Source organism: Vicia villosa, linkage group LG6 (assembly GCF_029867415.1).
Source record: "Vicia villosa cultivar HV-30 ecotype Madison, WI linkage group LG6, Vvil1.0, whole genome shotgun sequence".
Lineage (NCBI taxonomy): Eukaryota > Viridiplantae > Streptophyta > Magnoliopsida > Fabales > Fabaceae > Vicia > Vicia villosa.
Genome location: NC_081185.1, coordinates 118,106,585 through 118,125,921, shown reverse-complemented (window position 1 = coordinate 118,125,921; position 19,337 = coordinate 118,106,585). Strand labels below are relative to the sequence as shown.

At 35.0% G+C, this 19,337-nt stretch overlaps 1 protein-coding gene across 1 annotated transcript; it reads right to left on the bottom strand.

Annotated features, from left to right (window-relative positions):
* Positions 1–732: 732 nt before the first annotated feature.
* Positions 733–3,076, bottom strand: LOC131612193 (mogroside IE synthase-like). Its single transcript, XM_058884001.1, has 2 exons — positions 2,413–3,076; positions 733–1,649 (listed from the first exon to the last, which is right to left on the bottom strand). The coding sequence occupies exons 1-2, from the start codon at positions 3,043–3,045 to the stop codon at positions 888–890; spliced, it is 1,395 nt and encodes a 464-aa protein (XP_058739984.1). The 5' UTR covers positions 3,046–3,076; the 3' UTR covers positions 733–887.
* Positions 3,077–19,337: the final 16,261 nt, after the last annotated feature.

Below are 19,337 nucleotides of genomic sequence, written 5' to 3'. Positions count from 1 at the left end.
ACATAAATAGTCCCAACACTAGAATGCTTCCAGATCCACTTATCCTTATCCGGTATTAAATCGGAAGCTATTATCCATGATGATCTTAAGCCTGAGAGTATACTTCTTGATTATTCACTAAGTTGGCTAGGCTAAGTTTTTTTTTAGTTATGTAAGAATTTCACGGGCATGTGCTATGAACTTAGCTCTGCATCTTCTTTTGTGCAGAGGATGCTACAATTTGTTTTGAACTGAACATGATAACTAAGATATTGTTTTTTAATCTTTGTCAGCATCAACTTGTAAGCCTAAATAATGTGTGTTCCTGCCCTTTATTTTTTTGAAAGTAATATTTCTTACCTATCTGTCTGCCTGACTTCAAAACTTTTTCATACAAGTTTTGAGTGACAGAGAGATACAATTTGGAACTCTTCTACATCACAAACTAACACTACCATCTAGGTTTCATTTGTTTGTGTTGACTGTAGTGATGCTTACAACTTTCTTGTAACGTCAATAGATCTGAATAGTTGACTCCGTTGGAAAATATGCTTAGTGTTTATATAGCTTTTTTATACATATCATATTGCAACCTTGGATATTGGTCTTATGCTAAAACTAAATGGTCTTTAGGCCAAATTTTTTAAAAATTTTAATTAATTAATTTCTTAAAAAACCTAATTAAATAATAGCGTCCATCTAAATCTAATTAACAATGATAATAATAAAAGCACTTAGTTGAAATGGTAAGGTCTCTTTCAATTTAACTAAACATTTTGATTTTGAACTCACTCTGGAAATACTGTGATTCTCTTCAACTATATAACTTAATCTTTAGAGTTACGCGCTGAGATATTTAGTTGATAAAAAAAGCTTTATTTAAAAAGATATAACTTACATAAATATCACTATTGTAAAATAAAATCAGATGACTGGTTGCTTTTTGTAATGCTTGTAAAATGAAACAAGCTATTAACAAATTCAGTAATATTTTTATGAGAACTTCCCCCAACACCAACAGTACCTGTTGCTAAAGCTTTTAATTCCATGACATTACTCTTAATAATTTTCCCTTTCTCACCATTCATAATTTCCAATATACAATCCTTCATTCCATTTCTTCTCACAACTTGTTTCTCATCACATGGAACCCTAATTCCAATTTTCCAAACATCAACAATAAACTTAGCATTGGTAGCTTGATCTGACCATTGTGGCATTGCAACAATTGGAACACCTAAGCTTATAGCTTCCAAAGTAGAATTCCAACCACAATGTGTTACAAAACATCCTATAGATTCATGTGCTAGAACTTTTAGTTGAGAGCACCATGCTACTACTAAGCCTTTTTGTGACTTTTTTTCAAAATCTTTGGGAAGTTTGGTATCTTCTGAGGGTCTAACTACCCATAAGAAATAACTTTCACAATCTTTTAAACCAGAAGCTACTTCTTCTAACTGCTCCTCATTGAGTGATGCTAAAGTACCAAAAGAAACATAAACAACTGACCCTTTTGGCTTATTGCTAAGCCATTCCATGCACTCTTCACTTTTGAATTGTGTTGCACCATACTCTTCATCATATTTAATTCGTTTGTCTAAGAACATGGATGGAATGGATGGTCCTATTGTTCTAAAATTGGGCCAAATCTTCATAGTCCAATCAATCACCTACAGAGAACAATTCAACCTGACTCATTTACTAAGTGTTATTTCTATTAAAAAAATAGAAAATAGTCTTTTTGAACTTTGTGCAGTTTTTAAATAAATTATGTTTTTAGACAAATGATTAGATGTATTGATTTTAATAATAAAATTAATAACATTTATTTAAATAACCTTATTAATTATAAATAAAATAATAGTTGAATACAGTCAAAATTAATAAATAAAAATAATATAATGAAAAAAACAATAATAAATATCATGTTAATATTGTAAAGAGACAGAGAAAGAAATGCAAATAAAATATTTTTTTTAAGATGGAAGGAATAAGAAAATATAATTTGTCTATACTATAAAATAGTTTTAGATATATATTTCACAATTTAATTGTATATTACTACTAATAATAATGATAATAATAATAATAATAATAATAATTATTATTATTATTATTATTATTATTATTATTATTATTATTATTATTATAATTTTCTTGTATTATTAGTCTAAAAGTCCATACATTCTCAAATAAATATATAAAGAAAAAAAAATACCATCATCCAAATTTAAATTTAAAACTCCATATAAAATATCTCCACAATCAAACTACTAAATTGTAAGAGAGAGAACATCAATACCAATTAAATATATAATTGGTTAGATTAATTTGATTGGACAAAAATTATTTTATGGTGGATGTATTGAAATCATATTCTTAATAAAATGCTTATTCTGATATAAGAAGAAGAAGAAAATCAAGGTTATTTACCTCTTGGTCTAGCTCGTAGAAAGAATTGCAAAGGATCCAATCAGCTTGATCAAGATTAGAAAACTGATTCACCGTTAGGTCTAGAAAACTTTGATCTTTTTCATAGTTTAATAAAAAAGAAGGCATGTCCCTTCGATGTAGTAGAGGTAACTCTGGAAGAGAAACCTCTTCTACATCAAGAGGAATCTGTAATTTTCCTATGAGAACATGATAGTATATACTATTAACACCAACATTTTGAGTTAGAAAAGGAACTCCAACAATTCCAAGTCTCTTAGCAACATCAAGAACCCAAGGGTAGAATGCATCATAAATAACACAATCAATAGGGTTGTTTGTTTCACCAAGCCTCTCAATAAGTTTCTCAAGATTTTGTGGTCCTACTTGCCAAAAATGATCCAAATATGCCCTAAAACTCTTTGCTTCGCTGAATCCACCGGAGTCGAAGCCATCGGAAATGGTTTCGAGTGTAATTGAAGGTGGTAGTTTGTGTAGGTTTTTGCCATAGAAAAGGGTTGTGGATAGGGTTACTTTTATTCCTTCTTGTTGTAACAGTTTGGAGAATTGTAGCATGGGGTTAATGTGACCTTGAGTTGGAAATGATAAAACTAAACAATGTACTTTGTTCTCCATTTCAAAATGTCAATGTTACGAGAAGGGATCAAGTGATTTATGGAACGTAACTAAGGAGTGACAACTCATTGATGCAGAAATTTATGATTCTTTTATTTCATAAGCGGACAAATTTAAGGTTGGCGCATTAATAATTTAAACACTATTTAATTTAAATATTGCCCACAAAAACAACATTACTTATTAATGGTTTTTTTTGCCGACACTCTTATAACAAAAGTTTAAAATTTTGATCAACCAATTGTTAATTCAGTGTAAGGATGCCAAAAGAAACTCTAGGTGGGTTTGGATTTTTAAATTAGATGCCTTTAAAAGTTATGAAGGGATGTTTGATATTCACATCGAATTTGTTCTTAAATATGCTAAGCTTATATGAATAATTTAAGGAAATATGTGAATTTCCTTATATTATTGTGTTGTTCTTCATTGAAAATATTCAAAATTATGCTGCATTCAAGTGTGAATAGTTACTTGTACCGGTTTAAAAATAAAAATGTTTTCATTGTAATTTAATTCTCCTATTTTATTTTCCGGTTTTGGACTATCGTTTTAAAATATATATTTAGGTGTCGAAGATGGAATAGTTACAGTCTTAGTTCATCAGGTGTCGAAGTTGCATTGCAGACTTTCATCTCAATGTTTTTAAGTATTTCACTTGCATGTCCTCTTTGATGCATCATTAGGCCTATACTACTTTTGTAGAATTATATACCAAGGAAGTATGAAATATTGCTTAGGTCATACATTTTGATCTCCTTGCTAAGACCACCTTTGAAGTTTTCGATCTCTTTCTTGCAGCTACCTATTATCGACAAAGAGACATAGTATAAATAGTTCACTCCTTCTTCTTTTGACATATACTCCATGCTTAGTTGTGTACTTCATAAATTCCTTCTCCCTTAGGAAACTATATATCTTCTTATTCCAATCTCTTGGAGCTTGTTTAAGTCCATACAGGGCTTTATGCAGCCTGTAAACCTTGCTTTCTTGGCCTTGCTTTACAAACCCAATTGGTTGTGAGATATAAACTTCTTCATTTAAGGGGCCATTCAGAAATGCATATTTCACATCCATTTGACACATATATCAGTTGTTCATATTTGCTAGACAAACAACCAACCTGATTGTTTTCATCCTAGCAACTGGTGCAAAAACCTCATCGAAGTCGATTCCTTCTTTCTGAAGAAATCCTTTAGCTAGAAGTCTTACTTTGTGTCTGGTTACATCTCCCCTTGTATACCCATTTCACATCAATATCCTTCTTGTCTTGTGGGAATTCGACTAGTGACCAGGTGTTATTAACTTCTATCGACTTCAGTTCTTCATTCATCGCTTGTATCAACCTTGAGTCTTTCAATGCCTCAATTACATTGACTGGCTCAGTATATGCATAGAAATCATAGTGTACAAACTCACCTTCATCATCAACCACATCATCCGATGTAATTACACATTATTGCAACCTTGCAGACATGTTTCTTGTTCTTTAAGGTGTGCTTGTGCCTGCTTGACCTTTGACTTATTCTTGTTAAACTTCTTTGTTGGCTTCACTAGTAGGTATATCATATAGGATCCTCACTGAATCCTTCTTGACATTTTCAGTCCAGTCCCATTCCTTCAACTCATCTTGGATGCAGTCTGATGTCATTTTCTCATTTTTTGTAAGAAAAATGAATGCAAACAACCCTGACAGATTGAGATTCAGACATGAAACTCAGCATGCATCAGCTAAGTGTGAGGGGGATATAAGTTAGAATGACCAGGCTATGGCTAAGAAAGGAACCATCCCTAGGCCTCATGACGGGGAAGCATTGACTCATTCTAGGAGCCGGCTATCTCAAGGATCCTCATTCCAGGGGCACGTCTCCCTTACTCATGAAGATCGCGATGCACCTGAAGCTCCCGAGGCTTATGCAGAATAAGCTCCTACTGTACATGATGGAATCCTTGCATAAGGTTATCCAAGAGTACCATCTGACACCTCCTTACTAATATACTTTAGAGATCATGTTGTTGGGCATGTCTGAGCAGGAGAGGTATATTTGTTAACGATTGTTATTTATATGTTTTATGCAAATTCCTAGCAATTGATATTTTTATTTTAACAGGAGCGTGAATGTTTGAAATCTGTTAACCACAGCATAAATATTTTTAAGCTTTATCAACATACGGATGATTGGTTTCATAATTTCATTTGATACTCTGATCTTGTCGGCATGTGTGGCTCCGGGTATAACACCATTAGCCATGGCATTTAGGGGGCTTTTGCTGAGAGATGACATAAAGAAATGTCATCTTTACATTTCCCCATTGGCGAGATAACAATTACACAAGATTACATTGCTTGCCTTCTACACCTTCCCATCAGGGAGAAGTTACTTGATCATTCTAGGATCAAACATGATGAAGCTCATGAGATAAAGGTCATTTATTTGGGAGCTCACCCAGTTGATGCCCTGATGCAGTGTGAGAGCACCAGAGATTCTCGTGCCAAATTTTCATACTTGAAGAAGCTATATGAAGACAACTTGGAGTTGGCCCATGATGCCGACAATGATGATATACAGGTTACCTACCACCGAGAGTGTGTTTTGAGGTGTTGCCGCCTATTCTTGGTTGGCACGTCCATGTTTATGGACAAAAGTGAAACCAAAATCGGTGTGGTATATGACAGTCTACTGTACTCTGCTGGCAATAATTTCCATAGCTACTAAGAATCTTAAAAGCACTTTTTTACACTTGTTACTAATACTTTTTTTCTTATTTATTTTCAGGGATGAATCCTTTCCCAATTTCACCGTATACACGGGTTTGATAGTGTGGTAGGGTATACTGAGGATTGGTCAAATGCTTACATGTATTTCCCGCGCAGAGAGAATGATGTTGTGTGGTCGTTTCGTGTGTATATTTACCGGACTACACATGATGGCATCGACTGGACACCATACACCGCTCATTGAGACATTATTGCCTTCGATCCCATTTTATTTTACTCTAGATGAATTGCATGTTGGAGGAATATGATGTGCATGTATCTGCGACAACAATGCATGCAACAGTTTGGATATGTGCATATCATTCTGAGATCCCCTTCGAGTCTTCTCCTAACTACATTATCTGCAGATATCTTGATGACATAGTGGCGGATTACGAGAGTCATCTCATACTAGATGAGTATTGGAGGATGTCATCTACAAGTCAGTGGTCTTATGTGGAAAGTTACATGACTTACTTCTATAGTGTATCACACCTTTTCATGACATCAGACGCTCCTAGACGTCCACCTATGCATGCTCATGAAGAGGTCTTAGAGAATGAGTTACCCAGGGATGACTATGCCATTGAGGTGTTTCAAATCTGTCAAAATATTATGTGGCTTACATATGAAAGCATAGAGTCTGGACGGTTTAAGAAAGATGACGATGATGTGGTTTCCCTAGCACGTGTCATTCTTACTGATTCACTTAATGCCTTGGGTTACCGTTGGCAAAGGAGTATGCAGTGGGTTAGGATTAGGCATACGCAATAGGTTATACATTTTTTTGTATTTTGGGAAGTTCTAAGACCTCAAATGGATCCCATGGCCCCTCATATGCTTCAAAGGGTCCTCATGCCAAGTTTCAAGCTCTGATTCATAAGATTGCTCAGTCAACTGCTCAAATGGTCAACAGTCGACCAATTAGACCTAAAAGTCAACTATGGTCAAATTACTGTCAAAACACTTGATTTTTGGTCAACATCAATATTTTGAAGTCACATTCATCATTTGATCAAGGGTTGATCAAGGAAAGATCAGAAATCCACAAATGTCCAAGTCACTAAATTAGGGTTTATAGGAGAAAGTCAACCCAACTTTGAGTGATCATATCTCTTTCATACTTTATCAGAAATTCCCCAACCAAAGCCTATTCTTAAGGAAATTTCATTCTCTACAACTTTTATGTTGGGCTCAAGGTCAAGAAATGCTTCCACATAAGAGATATGAGCTAATACATTACAGGTCCTTCTAGAAGCTCGCAAAAAGCTGTTTTTTGTCAGAAGTCATATCTTCAAGATAAAATCCTCAAATGGAAAAAAGTTACCAAAGTAGATTGTAAAGGACATCTTGGGCTTTCCAAAAAGTCTTATAACATGGTCATATGATAAAAATTGAAGGAGATACGAGGCTCAGAAGTTGGTCAATTTTCAAGAAAAATACAAAACCCTAATTGCATAATTTTGTATTTTTGGACTAATGGGCCTAAAACATGGGTCCCAAACATGTCCATAGGATTTATGAACATCCTTAAACTAATTACTTTATTTTTATAATATTTATTTTGTTTATTTGAATTTTAATTCATTTAAATGCAAATAAATCATTATAAAATATGGGAAAATTAGTTTTAATGAAAGATTTGATTTTTAATCAATTCTAAGCAATCAAGAGGGCCAAATATGATGCAAATTTCGTGACAAGAGGATTGGAAAAGATTGGATTAAAATTGATACAAAAATAGTAAATTTTCAATCAAATTTCTCACCTTAAAAACACATGATTTTATGTGATTCTCTCAAAATATTTTGACCTAATTCCATTCCTCTATATAAGAAGAACACTCGTCAATCTTAAGGGGGCGAAATTTGAAAGAGAGGACAAGGGTTTCAAAGCTTCAAGAATAACAAAGAATAGTGAATTTTCGTATTCATCATTGCACGGAGTCTTAAAGCCAAACAAGCATCCTATTCTTTTCCTGAGGTGATATATAGTAGGTTTGGATCAATGCATAGTGGCTATAACCTTTAAAACGCTCACGTTCAATTCACCATCTTCATGCATATTTTGATTTTTCATAAATACATGTTTTATTGTATTTTGATACAAGCTAACCACATATTTGAGTTGATGATGATGTTTAGAATCAATTAGAACCATTGGCGTGAAACTTTGATGCAGATACTACGTTCCACCAGTGTTAGGGCATAAACGAAGCTCACCTTCGTTTTCATAGCTACAGTGCGTTTCAGGCCAAACCGATGCCACCATTGAACTCAGGACGGCTGGTTTAGGTAATCTGGGCATTTGTTTCTCATTCCTAATGTGTTACTGTTGAGTTTCCATGTTGCAGAAAAACAAAGAAAATTCTGTAGGTGTATTCGCGGCAAAAGCCACAACAAAATCCGCAGGTAATGCTAAGAAGATGATGAACAGTAGAGGAGGACCTTGGACCACGCATGCGGCTCCAGGATTGGTCCGTCAACACCTTCATAACCTCTCTCCATGCGTGCTGCTCTCCTATTGGCCAGTCAACAGTCCCAGCCTTTCTCTCTCTCTCTCTCTCTCTCCGCGATTGGCTTGTTCCAACGACATGGGGTCCACTTTGACTTTATTTGTTGAATTCCATATTTTATTGTTGTTTTTATATTTATTAATTTGGAGTGATATTAATATCAGATAATCAGTGCAGTGTGGTTGGCTAGAGAGGGTGGTTCGCAGCCTTGAGGACCTGGGTTCAATCCTCAGGCTATGTAATTTATTTTTACCATTTACGTGATCACAGATCCTGTGCGCCCAGTACGCGTAGATCCATCATGCGCCCTCACGCCTTTACCATTAGATCTCCAGATCAATGCTATCCAACGCCCCAAGGATGTGCTGCACACCATGGACCTCCAGAAGACTGCCACACCTGATCCAGAGCTAAGATTTCTAATTTTTTTATATAATTAATTGCATATTTCTTATATTTTTCTAAATCATTTGTTTTTAGTAATTATACATTATTATTAATTATTTTTATTTTCTTTTCTAAAAATCATGTAAATAAATAAAGTCGTATAATTATCATATTTAATCAAACGTTCGACTTTTTTTAAAAATTAACTTTTAATGGTTATTTAAAAAATCAAATTAATTGTTTTACATAGTTCGTTTTAATCAATTATGTTAAATTAGGGTTTGTAGGATTAATCGAGTTTATAAAAAATAGATCTTTCATACACTAATCCCTTTTTTTCCTTTTCATTCTTGATTTTCAGGATTGATCAAAGGTTCGACGACGATTCAAGCTATTTAAATATTTTTGAATTAATTATAGTTTCTTTAATTTCTGTCTTTATTTTCCGCAAACCCCCACAGGTGTTTATTGTAAAATCCCCCACCCATAAAACTGTAATAGCGTAGGTTTTACTTTCCGCATTTTAATTTCCGTACAATTATTTATTACGTGGTTAGTAATTAGGGATTGCAACCTTTGAATTGGAGTAGAATAACTTATACAAGATAAATATAATCGAATTGAACCACATGATTGTGCCACACACACACACCTTTAGGGTAACCCTTCTTATGCTGTCTGTTGCCTTTTAATTACGATTCTAAAATAGCCAAGTCCCTCGATTCCGAGGATACCTAAAGCAGATGCTGCCTTAATTCATTGAAATCATCATAAGATTTTGTCCCACGATGCTGCCTCGGAAATAAAGATGATTGTCCCATTGCTAAGGTATCCTCGCTTGTTGCCTAAATGACTATTCTATCCTTCCCTAAAGACTACCTACCCTCTATATGGTAGGGACAGTTTTATGGCGAACGATATTTTTCGACGACCCTTCAACATCCAATGAAAGGACTACCTACCCTCCTATGGTATGGATAGCCCCTTTTAAAACTGAAAAGCTAAAAGAACAATTTTTTCTAACTTAGGGTAGGTGCTCCTGATTGCTTGCTCTATTCAAATACAAAATTCAAAAACTTTTCTCACTTCTTTTCAAAGAATCTTTTCAAAAAGGCTACGCTTATTTACAAGCTAAAGTCCTTAAACAAAATCTTTTCCAATTCACACACTACACTTACTTTCAAACATTCAAAAGTGAGCTAAGCAATTAAGAGCCCGTGGATAACCATGGATATAAAGAGTGCTTACACATTCCCTTTGTATAACCTACCCCCCGAACTCAAAATCTTTTTAAAAGGTCTTTTCCTGTTCTTTTAGCCTTTCTATATATTGGATAAAATAAAAGTCGGTGGCGACTCTTACTATCCGCAACATTTTAAAAGTCAGTTCTCCCACCGTATTACAGTAATATTATGGGATTTTTTTAATTAATGCATTACTTTGTTCCACAATGTGCGTGCTTTTAATGTTTGAATCAAATTATGGAACTGTTAATCATATTAAAATGACTTTAGCTTTAAAAAAATACAAACTTAGGACAATATTTCTCCCCAATATGCATGCAGGAAGTTGTTGGAGATGCATATCCGAAATAATGATGTTTGAATAACTTAAAATGTATTCAATGGTGTTTTTGGAGATGCATCGCTGAATACATCCCATAAAAGTTTTGCAGATACATCTCCAGACCATTTTTTGACAAAAATGAATTGGCTGCTTGGTTTACGAAGGATGAGGTGATATAAGGTGCGTCCAGAGATTTATCTCTAAAAACACCTTAGCACAATTTGGGAATTCTGAGGTGTGAGCCACATTCTAAGGGTGGGAAAAAAATCCCCTAGTTTAATAAAAAAAAAGGTATTGTCTTCCCATAAAAAATTTACATGTGGTGAAAGTAACTTTTATAGTTTTTCTTGGATTAACAGCTCGTATGAACTAGAGGTCAAAAAATATTATGTGAAAACAATGTTTCTTCATTGTGATTTTGAGGAAGAGAACTAACTATATTGATCAACTTGAGAGTTTCAAAGTTAAATAGAAAGAAGAGATCGTTTGCATAATAACGAAAAAATTATATAGGCTAAAGTAAGAATCGTGACAATGGTACCAAAAAATTTAATATTTTTTTGGAAAAGCATCATTATGGTTAGGGTAGCAAACAGACAAGTCCATTTCGTTTAGGCTGCCCCGCAAAAGTGCGTAATAAAAGGACGGAGTGTGACGTGCTTTGTTGAGGGTGAATGCCTAAAACTTTATCTTGTCCTTCATAAAAATATGAGTCGGGACGGGCCCGCAGAAATTGTACATTTTAAATCTAAAAAAAGAAAATTTTCATGTTAATACTAGCCCTCGCAATAAAACAAGACGACATATTAAAAAATACGGACCTAAAACTTGATTCCGCCTCGTAATAATTACGGGCAAAATGAGTATGCTGACATGTCAAACCCGTTTTGTCATCCTTAATTATTTGTAAAAAAAAAAAAAAAAATTTGATACTGATTTATCAATCTCTTGCTTTATGTTGACGATATTAATTAATGGCCATGACAATAAAAATATTCAAACTTTAAAGAAAGATTTATACAAACCCCTTACAATAAAGGATTTATGTTTTGTTAAACAAATCCTTAGCATGATAATTACTTGTGGTATGAACAATGATACACTGTCGTTGTTTGAACGTAAATACATGAAAAAATTGTAACAAAAAAATAAATAATAAATACATGAAAAATGTGTTAAAGAATTTTACAAAAAGTCGCATCCTCTTAATATTCCATTTGCTTGTTATTTTAAACTGAGTTCAGAATAGTATATTACAAGTGTGAAAGACAAATAATATTTGAATATGGTTACTTATGCAACAATAATTGGTAGTTTAATATAGAAAATTTCTTTACCCACTTCCATATGAGGGTCACCCCCAGCAAAATCCCAGTTTACCCTTGTTTCGGAAATACATTTCCGAAGTATTTTTTTTTTAAAAAAATTTTCAGACTTCGGAAGTGCATCTCCGAAAACACCAAATGGGGGGTGTTTTCGGAGATGCATTTCCGAAAACACCTTTTTCAAATTTTGGGGGGTTCGGAAATGAACTTCCGAATTATGCAGAAACTGTGTTTTTTTTTATGTTTTTGGAAACAGCCTCGTATTTTTAATTATGGAAGACGGCAAATAAAATAAGCGATATATAAACAGAAAATACTAATATACTAATATGATAAAAATAGTAATATATACAAGCCGATCCGATCCAAATCCAAATAATAATAGTGTACGAAAGATACAATCCGAAAACAAAAACAAAAAAAAAACCGACCACTATTGGGTATGCCTAACCCTCTCTTTCTGGGACCTCCTCTGCCGACTGTATGCCGCCGCACGGCCCGCATCAGTGACGATCATCTCCATCACGGCGACTGCCTCTGGACCGCCCTGATGAACGACACCTCGATCCAACGCGTCCCGCCCAAGCATCTATATCCGCTGGCAGATCGGTAGGAGATCAATGGCGTGGTCATCCTCGGCCTGCTGGTTCTCCAGGATCTCCTCGTCTGTTGGCCTAGGAGCGTTGGGAGCATCGGGTGTCAGCAGAGGATGTGACACCCGGTAGAACCATGTGACGTACCCCTCCACACTGTGCCAGTCCTGGGTGACCCGAATGCGACGATACTCCTCCGGTACCACATGATGCTCCCAATCCTCAAATATGGCAGTGAGTTGCACTCTGGTCACTGTGTCGGGAGCTGCCTCAAAAGGTGACCTGGGTATCATCTGCACAAATCCGAACTGCCGCATGCACCACTCAGGGAGATATCGGACCATGATGCTGGTCCCGCATGCCAACCAGCCAGAATATAAAGATATGCCGTCAAAAAGGATAACCTGAGTGTAGTCGCTGAATGGCCTCCAAGTGACGTCATCGTGCATCGTGCGGTCCAGGTACCCACGGTATGGTCCCACCGCATTGTTCCCCCTCTGGAGAACGTATCTGGCGGCCCTGGGCATGGCGTCAACGTACTCAGGATCAATGTCAAAGCCGTGGATCCGGGAGAAGTAAGAGATGATCCAGCTCTGAAACACAAACACGATAATGTAACGTACCGTAAGTAAATACGAAACATAAATAAATACGAAACATAAGTAAATACGAAACACAAATACGAAACATAAATAAATACGAAACAATTAAAATGAAACGTACCGTGAGTAGTGTGCCGGATCCGATCAACTGCCTCGTCCTCCAGTTGGAGGCCTCATTCAGCGTCTGGTATAGGTATGCCAGAGTAGCTGCCCCCCAGTTCCACTTGTGAACGGTGGTAAAGTCCATGAAGTAGCGGAGGTAGGTCACGTCAACGTACCTCACACTCTTGTCCACAAAGATCGCAGCGCCTACCACATGCATGTACCAGCACCAGAGAGCGGAGCCACGGTGATAATGTGTAAATAGGTCGTCACCCGCATCCTCGGCATCGGCCGCCGCGTCCAGGTGGTGCTCGAAATAGCGACTCAGTGTGGTGAACCAGATATGAGGCCCAGATGTCGTGATGCACTCGTAGTCGGCAGCTTCGGGCTCCATACCCAAATAGAGCGCCATCCACTCACTGGCTTCGATCCTCTGGATCCGGGAGTGGGTCAACAGCGCCCCCTGATCGGCAGGTGGAGAAGACACTGCACATCATGCAAGGTGATCGTCATCTCCCCAACCGGCAAGTGGAAAGAAGACGTCTCCTTGTGCCACCGCTCCACAAAGGCCCCCTGCATGCCATGGCTGATGGTGGAATACCCCGTCATGCAGAGCCCACTAAGCCCTGAACCTCTCACAGCGTCGTTAAACCACTCGACAGTCGGTTTAAATAGACTGAAAACCTTCCGGGCGTGGTTCACCATTTTCAACGGTTCTCTCTCCTGTTACAAAAAAAACATAAAAAAGTATGTTAAATAGACCGTTAAGAAAATATTGAATAAACGTCTAAATTATAAACGGTTAAATAATGTAGTCGGGCAAATTATAAAAAATACCTCCCCCTTCCAGATACGCCGAGCGACGTGATCGCGGTAGGTAAGCAGCACGGAAGTGTCACTGGGCCCTCCCGGGAAGCCCTCCTCCTGCTCATCCTCCTCCCCGAGTGGAGGGTCAACATCCGGTACCTCCTCCGCCTCGTGGTATGGCACTGCCACCTCCTCCTCCTCCTCCTCTCGCTGGCGGGAAGAAGATACCCGAGACAGACGACTCCTCGATCCAGATGTAGAGGTACCCTCGTCCATCTCCACGGGAACTCGCACACGTCGTCCCCGGCCCTGCCCCCGTCCCTGTGTCGACGCCAGCTGCGCCGCCGCCCGCTCGCGTCTAGCCGACGCAGTCTGGGTCTCTCTACCCTATCTGATGCGTACTTGGTTGCCTGACATGTTCCTGAAAACAATTGAAATCGATTAATATGCGAGACAACATAAAGAACTAAAAAAATTGGACTTCTGATACAATTCGGAAGTTCATTTCCGAAACTGGGAATGGAGGTGTTTTCGGAAATGAACTTCTGAAACACCCCTGCGAGGAAGTTTTCTGCAACTTCCATGGCAGACCCCAAAAACAAAGTTCAAAACAAGTTTTATTCAATCTAAACAACCTAAATAGCAGTACCAACCTAATCTAATACAGTTTTTGCAATTTCTAAACACCCTAATAGAGATTTTAATAATGGATCTAAAAATTGAAAAACTTACCAATTGAAGAGATTGGGATGATTTAGGTTGAATTTGGAAAGCTTTTGGAATGTATAAATGTTTGATACACACTTGCTTTTGCAGAAATTTTTGAAGAGAGGAAGTTTGAAGTAGATTTAGGGTAAAGTGAATGGGGGAGGGGGGCTGTTTTGCTAAATCTGCAAAAGCGCAGTATTTCGGAAGTTCATTTCCGAAATGGTGTTTTCGGAAATGCATTTCCGAAATAAAACAAATTTTAAAGAAAAAAAGGCGCTTTCGGAGATGCATCTCCGAAAATACCTTTTTCTTGCATTTCGGAGATGCATTTCCGAAATAAGGGATATTTTGGATTTTTCACCAGAGGTGACCTAGAAGGTTGGGAGATGGGCAAAGAATTTTCCTTAATATATGCTATATACATGCAATGTCATATGGTGTCGGTGTTGTTCGCTAGTTTCTCTCTAATTTTAATAGATTGTGGACAAGTAGCGAATTAGATTCTCGTACATGTTAGATGTACTTCTAGAATATAGTGGTGATCAATATATGATATGGAGTATGATATATGATATATGACTACATAGATAGATAGGGCAATTGTCGTCCTAAAGACTATGTTTGGCCAGCTATATTTTAAATTTATGGTTTAACTCGTATAATAATAAAAAATTTGTTTAATAACAATTTTTTTATCACGAATTTATAATTTATTTTAAACGATATTTTAAATAACATTTTAGCTTATCATTTTTCTTTTATTAATATCTTTATAAATTTTAATTATTTTAAATGTACATTTAATTATTAATTAATAAATATTTTTTATGTCATTTTACATTTATAAATTAGTTAAACCGTTAAATTTATCAAACACTTTAATTAATTTATCAGCTGATAGTCATCAGTCATCAACTATAAACTATCAGCTATCAGCCATCAGCCATCAGCCATAAACTATCAATCATCAATTTTAAATTAGTTTATGATCCAATTGCTAATTTTATCAAACAAAGCTAAGTTGCATATAGAATTAATAGTCCCTAATTAAAATAGCATAATATAAGTTTTATCATTGAGCGGCTCCCTAGAGATATACAAGTAAGAAAGAAAAGTGTACCCCACAATAAACTTTAGAGAAGAAGAAATTAAGGCATGTGAATATGGTTGGGCAGTAAATTTGCTCTACTTTTGCATTAAGTTGTTCCTATTACCATATTTTAAAATTTTAAAATATTTGCTATAAATATATTTTTGATATATTAGATTTTAACTTTTCAATCTCCAATATAAATATATATATATATATATATATATATATATATATATATATATATATATATATATATATATATATATATATATATATATATATATATATATTTCTACTCTACCTTTATGAATATGGCACTGATGATGAAGATAACAAAAATTTATTTTACAGTGAATTGAAGTGGTGGTTAGGAAAAAAATAAAAAAAATTATTAATTAACATTTATAATATTCTTTATTTTTAATTAATAATTCTCACTTAAAAAATTAAAATATTTAAACGGCTTAATAATTAATTTGCTAAATTTAATTCCCCTTCATTCATTTTCAACATCATAACTCACCATCTACAACATCATAACTCAACCACACATTCATCATCATTATCCAATAACATTATTATAGAAAATAAACATTTTCTTTTAAAAATTAAGAAAAAAATTAGTTTTAAAATCATTAAATATTAGTACTAAAAAAATTTGACATTCATTCGACTAAAAAATATAGAAAATTTAACATTTGATCAATTAAAAGAAAATTTTAAAATCTAAAAAATCTACAAAAATTCGATAGAACACAAACCAAAATCAATTCAATACTTCTGTTTCATTCGACCCTAAACCCCTTTCGTTCCATTGATTGAAATTGTCCTTCAATCGACCTGGAATTCCTTTCGTTTTCAATTTCAACTAACACAAAACAAGGCTTTCGTTTGTGCTGGTGTTGCGAGTATGTAGTTAGTAAGTGCTATATTATTGTTTCCAAAAAGGCTGGTTGTGCTTAAAGATAGATTCAAGAATTTTTATAATTCTAAGCAAGGATTATAGTTATTTGATTGCAAAAAAGTAAATGGCAAAAAATAAATGGGGATTTTCGGTCTTAACAATGGGAAAACTTGCTAGGGATAGTTTTGTCATCGTTTATACTCATGCATAATCATTGATCAGTAATATGCTCTTCTACTAACTATTAATATTACCGCACGCTGCTCTCAGTGGTTCTGACTCAACAGTGTGAGATCATTTGTATTATCTAATAGGCAATGTCTCGCACTATTAATTACAACAACACCAATTTCCAACAGTGATATAAATATATTGATTACTAATTATTAATATTCAATAGGTATTAAATCTAACCTAGTGTCTAGGCATTAGCATCCAATATATGGAGACTTGGATCTTGTAACGACCAACACCTTTCGTATGTTAAGTCGTACCATGAAAACATATTTTAGGTAGAAAATCCAAAATAAGCATTAAGAATGAAGAATCATCAATATTAAAGCTAGATTGTGTTTTCTAGATAAGAAAATCACAAGAAGTTTATAAAGATTTGAAGACTCAAAGTTTGGAAAAGTGTTGAGAAGATGAAGAATAAGCTATTTATAGTGAGAGAAATGATGTTCCCGTTTTCTTTTTTGAAACAAAGAAGAAATTTAGTGGGGTAGGTGTATGCCTCCAAGAGGTGAGTCAGGCGGTTGCCTATTCAGTTGCCACCATTACTCCTAAAAAATAGGGTTAATGATGATGGTTGCAGAGTTGCATGTCTCGATGAGACATTTTGCAAAAGATAGTAATGATGACCATAACATCACAGGAGTGATGGAACAATCATGTCGAAGACTGTCGAAAAATGTATGTTTCTCCACATGATCGAAAAAGACATTTTTTGGGGGCAATTTGTGAGGTGTAAATTTGACGCTCACTAGAAGAAAGATATTCAGGAGACAGAGGATTAAATTCTAGGAAGAAATATTGGCTTCGACGAAGAGAAGGTATTTTTCGACAAAATCACTTGACGAGAAGATAGTCATATTGATGGATTGATTATGTTATCTGGGACTTAGAAATATTTTAAGTCACTTGGACTTGGAATTCGACGAAGCGAATTTGAAATAGGCCATTGGCGAGATATTTGTTCGTATATGTCCCTTGAGAAAGACGCGTGGAGGCTTGCAAGAGGAGAAGCGCATGCAGATAAGAAACGTGTCATCTTCAGAGTAGAAGACAGTTGTAGTCAAATTAGTATATATATATATATATATATATCTTAGTAAATAGATTTTTGTGTTCAACATTGTAGAAATCCTCAAAACTTACTCGAAGTATCTAGTGTATTGAGAAACAAGTCTCTCTAAGAATGTACGTTTGAAACACCATTTATTTCAATTATAAAACAGTTATTTACATTCAAAGTCTTTTTACAATTTTTCCTTTACCTCTCTTGTCGAAAACTCTTTAGTTTCTTGCCCAAATTTACTTCCTTTGTCTTTTACTTCCTTTGTTTTTTACTTTAAAACATAAACCTTTACAGTCATTTATTTTCTTTTCTTTAAGATTAGCCTCACATTTAGGCCTAGAAAACCTAAATATATAGAAACTAAACACAAATGTCTTTAGGATTAATCTAGTTGATCCTGCGAGTAATTGAAGTGTCTGATTTTGGAGGACTAGCGCTTGTTTACCAAAATCAAAGGTAAACACAACCACAAATAGTTTTATTTCTCAAACATGAGTTATAACAACAATAATCATTAAAGAATTATCAAAAATGAAAATTATCCAACAACAAAGGTATATATATAATTTCCTCCCAACATAAACAAAATAAATGTTCTCCCCCAATGTTACATATCATAGCAGACACCGACTTAACAAAAGCATAAATAAGAGCAACCTCTTCCACTAACTTCCACGCCTCTACTCCTAAATGTAAACTCGGTTTTTTGAGGCGAACTGACTCCTTGCTCCTTTTTTTTTATTGATTTTTTTTAATTTTTGCAAGAGTCGCCACCGACTTTTATTTTATCCAAACAGGAAAGGCATAAAAGAACAGGAAAGACCTTTTGACAGATTTTGGGTTCGGGGGGTTGGTTATACAAAGGGAAGGTTTTAAGCACCCTTTGTATCCATGGTTATCCATGGGCTCTTAATTTTGCTTAGATCACTTTTGTCTTGTTTGATTTTGTTTGCTTGAAAAGTGGGTGTGGGTACGTGTTGAAAAAATGGTTTTGACTTTGTAATAATCCTTGGCGGATGCCTACAAAGTTTTATCTTTTGAAATTTGTTTTTGTGAAAACAATGATCGAAAGTTTTGATTGAAAACAGTTTTGAAATTGATTTGAAAACAGAAGAAGTGAAGATGGACAATAGGTCACATAGGTCTTTGAAGAGTTTCACCGGGAATAATGCCCTTCAAATACCAGATGAAAGTTTTGAAAATAGATGAGAAGTTTTGAAAATACGTTGTTTGAAAATGAAAGTGTTTGAGCAAGCAATTAGGAATTATCTACTCTCAATTTATAAGATTTTTCCTATGCATTTAATACTTTTCTTAAATGATGGTATGATTAAAAAAAGTAATAAGAGGGAAAACCATGGAGGTGCAAGTGTGCAAAGTGCTTTTTTTTTTTAAGTATTATCTTGATTATTAATGTTTTAGCTCAAAGGTAAAAATATGGTCCAAGTGGACAAAAGGAAGATGACGGAAACATAAACAATGCGTCCAAATGGACAAAGAAAAAATAGCGGAAGCATAAATAATATGTCCAAATGGACAAAGAGAAAATAGCGGAAACATAAATAATATGTCCAAATGGACAAAGAGAAAATAGCGGAAACATAAATAATATGTCCAAATGGACAAAGAGAAAATAGC

What these genes read in the sequence shown, in the direction of transcription:
- LOC131612193 (XM_058884001.1), bottom strand. Translation starts at nt 3,045, where the DNA reads ATGGAGAACAAAGTACATTGTTTAGTTTTATCATTTCCAACTCAAGGT. An exon ending in TCTACGAGCTAGACCAAGAG is followed by an intron (nt 1,650 to 2,412) that starts GTAAATAACCTT and finishes TGTTCTCTGTAG; the next exon opens with GTGATTGATTGGACTATGAA.